This window comes from Ranitomeya variabilis, chromosome 4, assembly GCF_051348905.1.
Source record: "Ranitomeya variabilis isolate aRanVar5 chromosome 4, aRanVar5.hap1, whole genome shotgun sequence".
Taxonomy (NCBI): Eukaryota; Metazoa; Chordata; class Amphibia; order Anura; family Dendrobatidae; genus Ranitomeya; species Ranitomeya variabilis.
The window spans coordinates 129,472,357-129,485,172 of NC_135235.1; the positions used below are offsets into that span (position 1 = coordinate 129,472,357).

A 12,816-nucleotide genomic window follows, 5' to 3' on the forward strand; every position below is an offset into this window, starting at 1 on the left:
ACAGAAGGACAGACAGAAAGACAGAAGTGACCCTTAGACAATTATATAGTAGATGGTTTAGGCATCTAACTGCGCTGCGATAAAACTTATATAAGTTTATAAAATAAATAGAAACACTAGCCACCATAAGGCTGTGGGCATGAGGCATCCTTCAGACAGGCAGATGCCAAGTTTTCCAAGCAAAGCCGCTTCAGTAAAATGTCGGCGGATGTTTCCGGAAGAGGACTCACTGGCAGATATTCCATTACCCTTACAGTGTCTTTCACTCCATAGTGGAAAGTATAGAGAGCTGGCCGCCATTTGGTGGAAGCCGCCCCAAGAACGAACCCATCACTCCTTTTAAATCACTACAAATCGCTCTGAAATGACGTCTAAAAGACGTGACATAAGACAGAGTATGTGCACTGCATTGTCGTTTTGGCCTTGCTGTGCCTCCCGCCTGTGTACACACAGACCAACTAATTCACAAGGCATTTAGTAAGATTTCCACCCTAAAAAAAACAAAGACCAACAATCATCATACAGCCATGGGAATGTATCTTCCCTGCAATAGACTAAAAACTGTCCTTACCTTGTGAGGGCCCATGTTGTGGGTAACCTTGCACAGGCCCATTATACCCAGGATACTGAGGGCCCCCTGGAATTGGCTGTCCCCCATAGCCTGGCTGTTGGTATCCTTGGGGCAGTGGCTGCATGTAGGGTGCAGCTATGTGAGGTTGCTGGTTTACGTTCATTTTGTGTACATCCCCAGACTGATCCTCGCTGCAAAACACAAAGGAAAATTATATTCACATTCCATGACTTCAACATAACACTTCGATACATGTTTGCGTTCACAACTTTTTTTTTTAAATCACCACTTCGGAGGATTTTTTATATCAGTCACAAGTAGCGGTCATAAGATTGTGCCGCGGGACGGGAACGGAGGCAATAAACAGTGAAGAGAGCGGCATGTAAGCATAATATTAGGGGTCAGAGACCTGAGATTAGAAGCACCACTACAGCACTGGAGAAAAAAAAAACAAGCTGGAGAAGTGCTTTAGAGTGACTAATCTAATTTTCACAACATATTAGATATTGTCTATAAATGTAATACAGGAGTTTGCCAGAGATCGTGCTTGTTACCAAGTCTGTCGTTGGGTTTAGGAGGGTGGTCTTGAGCAAAAAAAATCCACCTTTTTGATATTTACATGGCCTGGTAAAGTATATTGACAAGGGTTGCCCTGATTCTCCACTTAAAGTGGGTTCTCCCATCTGTAAAAATAATATTCTGCACAGGTCGGTCCATTTGCAGGTTGTCCTTTACAGTGGCATGTAAAAGTTTGGGCTTCCCTGGTCAAAATTACTGTTATTGTGAACAGTTAAGTAAGTTGAAGATGAAATGATCTCCAAAAGGCCTAAAGTTAAAGATGACATATTCCTTTTGTATATATTTTTATTTTAAAAATTTCAAAAACAAAAATGGGCCAAATGCAAAACTATGCATAGTAAGTATATAGCAGCACCCCTTTTTCCAAGTATCACAGCTTGCAAACGCTTTTTTGTAGTCAGTCAAGAGTCTAAATTTTTGTTTGGGAGATTTTCATAGATTCTTCCAGTTCTGTGAGATTCCTGAGTTGTTTTGCATGCACTTCTATTTTGAGATTTAGCCACACATTTTCAATGATGTTCAGATCAGGGCACTGTGAGGGCCATTGTAAAACCTTCAGCTGGGGCCTTCTGAGGTAGACTATTGTGGATCATGACGTGTGACATAACCCAAAAACATGGTTGATACACCCCCATTCTTAATGGTTGGTGAGATGTTCTTTTCCTGCAATTCTGTGCCCTTTTTTTCTCCCCACATACCTTTGACCATTGAGGCCAAAGAGTTTATCAGGCCACAAGACTTATTTAAAGGTTCTTTTGCATGCTTCTGATGCTGAATTTTATGGTGAGGATGCAGAAGAGGTTTTCTGCTGATGACTCTTCCATGAAGGCCATATTTGTGCAGATGTCTCTGAACAGTAGAACTATGTAACAAAATTCCAGTCTGCTAAATCTTTCTGAATGTATTTTGCAGTCAAACAGGGGTTCTGATTTGCCTCTCTAGCAATCCATAAGCAGCTCTCACTGAAATTTTGTTTGGTCTTCCAGACCTTATCTTGACCTCCACTGTCCCTGGAAACGGTCATTTCATAACATTTCAAGGTGAGGAAAAAGCAACTTGAAAACACTTTGCTATCTTATAGCTTTCTCCTGCTTTGTGGGCCTCCACCATTTTCATAGTGCTAGGCAGCTGCTTATAAGAACCCATGGCTGCTGTTTTATAGAGGACATAATGAAAAGAATGACGAAAAGGAATAAAAAAAAGAATGAAAATAACTTATAGGTCCAAAAATATGGAGAGTTACTCTAGATTTCTTGTGCATCTTGGACGTGGAACATATGTAAATTACAGGGAAATTAACATATATTCCATATAATACGGAAGAAATTATGTGTGTTGTAGCGGCGCTAATGCATGTGCATAAAATCAGCTGCAAGTATGATCCCAAACCACATCGGGAGAGAGAGGCTACAAGAAAATATGTAATGTAATACCCGCGCTTAAATATATGCACTTGTAAAAGACCAATAAATGCAACAGTTATTCTAAAAAATTACCTTTTTTTGATGGTGTGCAGTGGACTGTCTGACGCCGTATGTTGAGTCAATCTCAGTGGAATAATTTTCTACCTTAGTTGAACCCACACATATTCCACTGAGATTGCCCCTCTCAACATACGGCGTCAGACAGTCCACTGCACACCATCAAAAAAAGGTAATTTTTTAGAATAACTGTTGCATTTATTGGTCTTTTACAAGTGCATATATTTAAGTGCGGGTATTACATTACATATTTTCTTATATTCCATATAAACTGGTATATTTTATTCTCTGTACTTCTAAGGCTACTTTCACATTAGCGTTTGAATCTGCAGCGTTTAATCCGCAAACGGAAGGACACGAAAAACGCATGAAAACGCGTGTAAACGCAGCGTTTTTAAAACGCTTACGGTTACCGCATGCGTCATTAAAACGCAGCGTTTACATGCTTTTGCTTGCGTTTTCTATGCGTTTGCGTTTTTTGTGCGCATGGCGCAAAATTTCACCAGAGAAAAATTCTAGATGCAAGAACCAGCCAATGGGACTACAGAGGGCGTGTATTATGTGAAATCTATATATAGACCCTAGGACAGCTGAAATCTTCAGATTTTGCTCCTGTGTCCTGTGAGAAGATGGATCTTCACATGGATAGCTATTACTTTAAACTGGATCTGAGCATCAAGATTTTTCTGGCATGTGCGTTTGCTTGGGAGCAACACCGAAACCGGGAAAGACAGAGAAGGACAAGGCGTAGGCGGTTTTGGCAACACCCCATTGTAGAACTGCGGGAGAGCCGTGGTACATATCACACCCTGTATGGCGAGCTCAATGAGAACCCAGAAAAATTCCCAGAATATACCAGGATGTCACAAGACTCTTTCCGGGATTTGCTTGATCGTGTCCAAGGAGCCATCCGGAGACAGGACACACAGCTCCGTAGAGCCATTCCACCAGCGGAACGTCTCCTGGTTACCTTAAGGTACGTAATAATTCTAAACAAAAGCTAACCAAAATTTTTTGCAGGTCTGATGTTTTTTTGCCTATTTAGTAATTTATTTATTCTTACTACAGATTTCTTGCAACTGGAGAGAGCTTGTCATCCCTTCATTTCCAGTACCGCCTTGGGATTTCCACGCTCTCCGGAATTGTTTTTGAAACCTGCCGGGCTTTATGGACCATTCTCCGTGAGGAATTTATACCCATACCCACGGAGGACATGTGGAAAGAAATTGCTGACAAATTTTGGACTGTTTGTGATTTTCCCAACTGTTTGGGTGCGGTGGATGGGAAGCACATCCGGATTACCAAACCAGCCAGAACGGGATCACAGTTCTTCAACTACAAAAAATATTTTTCTGTAGTTCTTATGGCAATAGCCGATGCGGACTGTCGCTTCATTGCTGTGGACATTGGTGCTTTTGGCCGTGGCAACGATTCACAGACTTTTAAAACCTCTGATATGGGCCGACGTGTTTATGGCAAAAATTTTAATTTCCCACAGCCACGACCACTCCCCTACACTCAAGGCCCACCGCTGCCATTTGTAATGGTTGGGGATGAGGCCTTTCAGATGAGTGAAAATCTCCTGAAGCCCTATTCAAGTCGGGACTTGAACCGCACAAAACGGATCTACAACTACAGACTAACCAGGGCACGCAGAACAGTAGAGTGTGCCTTTGGGATTATGGTGTCCAAATGGCGCATTCTAGCAACTGCAATAAATCTAAAAATGGAGACAGTGGATGAGGTAGTTAAAGCCTGTGTGGTTCTCCACAATTTCATTCTGGCTAAGGAGCGACCCACCATAGAACTTGATGAACCTGTTGCCAACCCTTTGCCTGATTACCGTCATCATCCGCTGCGGTCAACAGTTGAAGTAGGCCACATGCGGGACCAATTTGCAGCGTTTTTTGATTCTGACATTGGACGTGTGCCATGGCAGGACAATATGGTGTAAAATGTACTGCTGGTTTCGGGTCTGCAAATTTATGTTTGGAATGTTAATGTTTTTTCAAATAAAATAATTGTGTTTTACTTTCTTCACCATGTCTCCTATCTATTTCCTTAACAAACCACTTTGGGTTTTTGGGCTTAGGTTGTTGACGTGAGTCCTGTCTTGGTTCACCATTAGCTTTTTGCCGCAGACTGTATAGACGATGTCCGTTATTGTCGCAGTATTTGTCCAGTACTTAACATCAGTATTTGTAAGCCTAAACCAGGAGCGGTAGTTAAATGCTTTTAGTGGTGCATATCTGTTTAATGTTAATGTACTTTTCCTCACATAGTTCCACTCCAGGTTTAGGCTTACAAATAGTGCTGTAAAATACAGAGCGAATACTGACAGTGTGATGGCAGCCTACACCAGAGATCTATAGTCATCAAGTCACGTGTCTGAACTAATGAATTCATGATGCTATTTGCTCTTGAATTCATTTTTCCTGACACTTGTCCGGGTGAGTATAGATATGCCATGTACATTGTTCCTTCACTTTGTGTGAAATATATGTATATGTACCAATAAGATAAAATGGAGGTAATACAATGCATTTCTAAAATCAGCAGGTCAGGGGTCATAAATAATGTTTCGGATAAGAAAGGACCTGTTGAGTATAGTTGTGCTGTGTATTACCACCATTTTGTCTTCTGTGTGCGACCAAAAGTCACGGAGTAAACAGAAAGAACTGTTTTTGGAGAAAATACAAGTGTTATTTTTGGGGGCAACCTCATATCTCTCAACCAAACACACCAAGCTTCAGTGTTCTGCTAAGTAGGTACTGGAGGTTGGAGGTGGCCCCCAAAAATGTGTTTGACGCATAATTTGTTATTGGCGCAGGCTGTGTGGTGACGGTGGCGAAATACACAATTAACCAAACCTTATTGGGGCAAAAAACACAGGTTTATTAAACACACACAAACCAAAAAATTAACTGCGCCTGCTTGGGGTTGAGTGCCGATATTGTGGGGTGTTGAGTAGTGAGGTCTGGCTTATTACTGTAGCCGACATAGGGGTGGCAGGAGAAGGCGCTATGAAACTACTGGGGTCAGGATATTCAGGGATAGGGCTAGACACATGAGAGGGTTGAGACACACTGGAAGGGTGAGACAAACCAGACATTACAGACACATTGGGAGGTGAGGGGGGAGGGATAGCTATGGTTTTTTGTTTTTTTTTGCCTTTCCCCTTTCTTGTTTTGCGCGGGCACGTTGTCGTGGTGGCAGGGAACGCCAGGGCAGGGTCCGTCAACGGCAGTCTGGTGGTGGTGGTGCCAGGAAACGCCAGGGCAGGGTCCGTCAACGGCAGTCTGGTAGTGGTGGTGCCAGAGAACGCCAGGGCAGTGTCCGGCAATGGCAGTCTGGTAGTGGTGGTGCCAGAGAACGCCAGGGCAGGGTCCGGCAACAGCAGTCTGGTAGTGGTGGTGCCAGAGAACGCCAGGGCAGGGTCCGGCGGCGGCAGTCTGGTAGTGGTGGTGCCAGGAAACACCAGGGCAGGGTCCGGCGGCGGCAGTCTGGTAGTGGTGGTGCCAGGAAACACCAGGGCAGGGTCCGGCGGCGGCAGTCTGGTAGTGGTGGTGCCAGGAAACACCAGGGCAGGGTCCGGCGGCGGCAGCATGCTGGTGGCAGTGGAGGAGGCCCAAGCAGGAGCAGCAGTTGTCATGGTGGTGGCGGTGGGCTGACCCACTGCACTGGGCATGGTGGTGGTGCTATAATACGGTCCGGAAGTGTTTGGAATGGAGGTGGCCGTGCAGTGGTATGCAGCAGATGTCGGCATTGATGTAAAGCGTGACAGTGTGGGCACTGTTGGAAATGCCCCCACTGTCTGCTGAAAATACCGACTCTGCTGCATAGCCTGCACGTAAGCAGCATTGCAGGCCTGCATAATAGTAATCTGGAGCTCAGGACTAAGGTGTTCCGACATGCCCTGTTCTATCTGATTAAAAAAATGATGTGCTGGCCTCTGGAGGTCGGCTTTCACTTGGGCAAGGGCTGTGGTTACCTCCTGGATACATGTGCTCATATGACGAATGGCAGTATCCAGTCGGTCACCCATCGCCTTGAGTCCCTCATGGAAGACCGAGCTCAAGTGCAAAAACTCGGGCATGAGTGACCTGTCCGCGGCCCTCTGCCGCTGCCGGGAGGAGCCCATAAAAAATTGGCTAGAGGCAGAGGACTGGGGAAGGGGAACATCTGATGGACCAGCTTCCTGGTCTCCAGGTTGTGTGGCAGGCCCACTTGCTGCAGCGCTGGAGGATGGCTGGGACGGGTCCGTGGCTGACTGATGAAGGACCGCTCCAGAACCTGGGCCAACAGTGGAGCTCCAAGTGCTGTGGAAAAAAAAAAAAAAAATATTACAAAACATTTACAAAAAGATAACTGAACAGTTTAGATACACATTCAGATAGGGAAAGGTCACACTACTATTTGTAGTGAATTTTACATCAGAATTTTCAAGCCAGGAGTTCAACAGTAGGAATAAAAGTTTCATAAAACAACATGCTATACTTCTGCATGCATCGACCAGTCCTTGGGGATTACAAAAACTGATGTAAACTATGAAGAGACGATGGAGGCAATACAAGCCATATCTCTATACAAGGTATTGGTAAGCCAAAACCTGGAGAGGAACTATGTGAGGAAAAGTATTCAAAGAACACGTACCCCACTGCTGCATCTATCAATCAATCAAGGTTTAGGATTACAAATACTGATGGGAAATACGAATTGACGACAGAGGACATACAAGCCACCTGTATACTCACCAGGACAAGTGTCAGGAAAAATGAATTGATGAGCCATTGGCATCCTGAATTCATTATTTCTGACACCTAACTTGCTGAGTATAGATCTGTTGTGCAGGCTGCCATCACACTCTCAGTATTTGATCAGTATTTCAAATCAGTATTGGTATGCCAAAACCTGGAGAGGAACTATGTGAGGGAAAGTATTCAAAGAACACGTACCCCACTGCTGCATCTATCAATCAATCAAGGTTTCGGATTACAAATACTGATGGGAAATACGAATTGACGACAGAGGACATACAAGCCACCTGTATACTCACCAGGACAAGTGTCAGGAAAAATGAATTGATGAGCCATTGGCATCCTGAATTCATTATTTCTGACACCTAACTTGCTGAGTATAGATCTGTTGTGCAGGCTGCCATCACACTCTCAGTATTTGATCAGTATTTCAAATCAGTATTGGTATGCCAAAACCTGGAGAGGAACTATGTGAGGGAAAGTATTCAAAGAACACGTACCCCACTGCTGCATCTATCAATCAATCAAGGTTTCGGATTACAAATACTGATGGGAAATACGAATTGACGACAGAGGACATACAAGCCACCTGTATACTCACCAGGACAAGTGTCAGGAAAAATGAATTGATGAGCCATTGGCATCCTGAATTCATTATTTCTGACACCTAACTTGCTGAGTATAGATCTGTTGTGCAGGCTGCCATCACACTCTCAGTATTTGATCAGTATTTCAAATCAGTATTGGTATGCCAAAACCTGGAGAGGAACTATGTGAGGGAAAGTATTCAAAGAACACGTACCCCACTGCTGCATCTATCAATCAATCAAGGTTTCGGATTACAAATACTGATGGGAAATACGAATTGACGACAGAGGACATACAAGCCACCTGTATACTCACCAGGACAAGTGTCAGGAAAAATGAATTGATGAGCCATTGGCATCCTGAATTCATTATTTCTGACACCTAACTTGCTGAGTATAGATCTGTTGTGCAGGCTGCCATCACACTCTCAGTATTTGATCAGTATTTCAAATCAGTATTGGTATGCCAAAACCTGGAGAGGAACTATGTGAGGGAAAGTATTCAAAGAACACGTACCCCACTGCTGCATCTATCAATCAATCAAGGTTTCGGATTACAAATACTGATGGGAAATAATGACCAACAACAAATTGCATTATACACCATTTTTTTTTCTTTTTTAACCAATATACTTACGTTCTTCGTGCAAGGACTGGTCTCAAAAACGCAAGGATGCGGTGGTACTTGTATTTGCGTATCCTTGCTGCAGAACCACTTGGAAGCCGGCTCTCTTGGCGCAGGTCCTTGTTGAAGCGGTCCTTCATCGATCTCCAACGTGTTTTCACTTTTGACACTGTTGGCAAAACAAAACATAATAGTTAGGACAATGGTCTTTTGACCATGGTCACACAACTGTATGTGCTGTGAAAAAGTAATGACTTTCTGACATCATACACAGTTGTGTGAGCATGGCCAAGGTATTGACTACATCACACTGCATTGCGATACTTACCAAATGCAGAACGGACCCGAGCCGGGGCATTGGCCCAGCCATCCCACAACGCTGCGGCCACCTCATTCCAAAGCCTCCGGATCGTCACATTGTTGGCGTGCAGTGGATCCCTGGTGTCCCACAATGCGACTCGCTCGTGAACCAGGGAGATGAGGTGTTCATTCTCAATTAGGTCCTCATCCTCCTCTGGAACCTAACAACAAAAAGGACATTAATATTGGAGGCATTCACATACGGAAGACAGAAAACAGAATCAGAGGAATGGCATGAATATTGAAATAAAAAAAAAACACTGGTGCTGAAGCCAAAGGGAAAGAAAGAGAGAAGTAGAAAGAAATGAAGATTCCAGAATTATAAAGTGAGGATACAATACACATTCAGCCAGCTATACTTACACGATGCCGCCGTGTTGCCCGGCCGTGACTACGCTGCTCCTGCCCAGTCTCCTGCTCAGTGTCTTCCGCTGTAGAAGAAGTGGTCTGAAAAAGGGAAAATATACATTGTCATATGTGTAGATGTGACAGTGAATACTTACCAATCTGAGGAGGTGAATACTCACTTCGCTGACATGTTCCCCTTGTGCAGGCCCAGGCGTTTCCTCATCAGAAGCAGAAGACATTCTGATGTGTGCAGAAAGAAAGGAATGACAGAAATTAGGGCACATAGACACAGATTATAGAAAAGAAATGCTTTGGATAGGATATACTCACATAGTTCTGAGGCTTGTTTGCTGATCCAAGGGGCTGTGGGGCGTCTCGTCTGCAAGGCAGTCTGCTGACTAGTGACCTGCAAATGTCCACTTCCTCCCTTTATCACCTTCTATGTGGGGGGTGGCTTATCAGTGTCTAGACATGTTTTTCTCAATTGAGACGCATGCGTCGGCAAACGCAAGCAAACGCATGTACTGGAAAACGCATGCGTTTACATAGACTACAATGCGTTTTTTGGGCGCAAACCTTGCGCAATCAGCCGCATGCGTTTCCAGGCGGCAAATTGACGCCTCTAAAAATTACTACATGTTGCATTTCCGCGCCAAGACGCAGACGGCTAGACGACGCATGCGTCGTCAAACGCGGCAAAACGCGAACATAGAAAAACGCATGCGTCCATAATGTTAAAGATAGGAATACACAACGCATGCAGATATTTGCGGAAGAAACGCTGCGGACACAACCGCAAATGTGAAAGCGGCCTAAGATGGGCAATAAACAAAAAATATCTAAAATGAGGGAATGAGCACATGTTCCATATAAACAGGTGTAAATTGTATTCCCCATCCTTGATAGGTGGGGAATGAACATGGAACATATGTAGAATAGCGGGAAATTAACATAGTCCATATAAACAGGCATATATTATATTCCCTGTGTGAATATTAAAAAGTTAGAAAAAGTTCCTAAACTCACCACATACAAGAGAAGAACCCAACCTATTCTACTGTTGTGGTTGCTGCTTGGACTGCTGAGCAGCAGGTGCACATGCGATTAGAGGGGAAAAAAAAGCAGCAGGTAAATCTACTTGTATAAAATAATTTCTTTACTTGCGTTCCATTAAAAATCTGTTCAGACTGTTCATCTAAGTATAGTGTGTCATTGCAGTAGTTCACACCATTGGGTTACTTTGTATTCATCAATAGAATCCAGTACATTTCTCTTAGCCAAAGTTTTTTCCACCAATTGCCTCCCCATTCTGGATATGCAACTCAATTCCGTAGCACACACAATTAGATTGATTCTTTTTACGTATTTAAACAGTGTTTCGCCGCCCATGAATATGTACCATTACCCTTATTTATGTTGCAGATGTATGCAGATATGCACTTTTTAAATGTCCTTGTAGTACATCCAATGTAATTTACATTGCATATGGTACACGCCATGCAGTATATTATATGTGTGTTACAATTCATAAGAGACGATTTTGCGCTCTTTGTTTTGTGGTAACATGGTTTTTTGGGTCTCTGTATATTGACATATATTACATTTGATTTCCTCACTTTTTTTTTTTTTTTTTATCTAGCCTTTGTGACAGTCATCATTTTAGTGTGTTTTTTTTAAATCGGTGTATAAACTTGGTGACATTTCCTAAAGATAATCCTTTTTGTTACAATTTATCCATTTTTTTTTTATTTTATTTAGTGTATTGTCTTGATATAATATTGGTAGATAATATTTGTTTAATTTGGTGAAATTGTGTAAAAAAAGGTAAGATTATTTTTAAAACCGTTTTTGGTTTGTTGGATAATAATTCTATATGCGGTTTTGTTAATACTTTGTCATATTATTTCACTATATTTTTTGGATGGTATCCTCTTTTAAATAACGCATCATTAGTGTTGTTGCACTTTTCTTTAAATTTGCATTGATCAGAACATTCTTTTGGCTAGCAAAAATTCACCATAAAGAATTGCTCTTAAGCCTAGAACGCATACCCATAGAAATCTACACATTCACGCACCTGGGGCCTTTTAGGCCTGTGTGCAAATAACACGGAATAACTCAAATAAAAATACTTTTCTAAATTTATTTTACAATTGCAAGGTAAGGATGCATTCCAACTAGCGCTGGGGTCCGACCAGGAGGGGATCCGTAATGGATCTGACCTCCTGGTGACCCCAGCTAAGGCTGGCAGAATCCTGCCATTCCGGCAGCCTTAGGCTACTTTCACACTAGCGTCGGGCTGAGGTCCCCCGACGCTAGCGTTGTCTCCGCCGCACAACGGGGGCAGCGGATGCATTTTTCCAGCGCATCCGCTGCCCCATTGTGAGGTGCGGGGAAGTGGGGGCGGAGTTCCAGCCGCGCATGCGCGGTCGGAAAAAGCAGACCGTCGGGAGCAAAAAACGTTACATGTAACGTTTTTTGCTCCCGACGGTCCACCACAGCACGGGGCAACCGTCGCACGACGGTTGCGACGTGTGGCAATGCGTCGCAAATGCGTCGCTAATGTTAGTCAATGCAGAAAAAACGCATCCTGCAAGCACTTTTGCAGGATGCGTTTTTTCGGCAAAACTACGCATTTGCGACGTATTGCAGTTAACGCTAGTGTGAAAGTAGCCTTAGCTGGAGTTACCAGGAGGTCAGATCCATTATGGATCCCCTTCTGGCGAACCCCAGCGCTACTGGGAACACAGCCTAAGATGTGTATATTTCAAAACATAATTATGTGCATAAAACAACAAAAAAGTAAGTAAACGGGCAGGCCAAATATAGGCATTCTATATGCAATTTTTTTATGAAAACATTTTTGGGTTGTAGCAAACTTGGTGCAGGAATATTTATTCGTAACTTTACATATTCCCCTGACAATTCTCGCATATTTTTTCGGCTGAATGTTCCTTGCATACATTTTGTCCGCAAGTAGAACAGAAACGCTCCGATTTTCTTTCCTTCTTTGCTGGACAAATATAGCAGCGCTTTCTTTTTTTTTCTCTTTGCTCTGGATGTTCCAGAAAGCGTATTCCACATCGGATCATTGCCTCCGTAATTTGCCTTCACATGTAAACAAAAGTATCACATGTAAACCTAGTACAGGCCTAAAATATATAGGGTAGTCCCAAAAAAAGGTTGTTATACCGAAATGTCTGTAAAAATATATGAATAACTGGAAATTACTAACAACTATATACCTGAGGATTACCTAGATTTTCAAAATTCTAACTAAAGTACTTTTACAGAAAATAGAAAACAAGTAACCTGGCAGGCCTGCGAGGCCCCAGGTATGCGTTCTAGGGTTAAAGGGATTGTCACCCCCTCCAGCCGTTAGAAACTAAAAGAGCCACCTTGTGCAGCAGTAATGCTGCATTCTGACAAGGTGGCTCTTTTAGTTATTGGTGCAAAGCAGAAATAAAGCGTTTTATAATTTCGCAAAAATATCTGTCTTTAGCCATGG

The 12,816-nt window shown here is 43.1% G+C and overlaps 1 protein-coding gene across 4 annotated transcripts in view; it reads right to left on the reverse strand.

Annotated features, from left to right (window-relative positions):
• SEC24C (SEC24 homolog C, COPII component) overlaps positions 1-12,816 on the reverse strand; it is a 113,334-nt gene that overhangs the window by 91,339 nt on the left and 9,179 nt on the right. For all 4 annotated transcript variants that reach the window (XM_077259257.1, XM_077259255.1, XM_077259256.1 and 1 more), the window contains exon 2: positions 572-762. In XM_077259257.1, coding sequence (XP_077115372.1) covers positions 572-734 — 163 coding nt within the window. In that variant the 5' untranslated portion in view covers positions 735-762. The remainder of the gene's footprint in view (positions 1-571; positions 763-12,816) is intronic.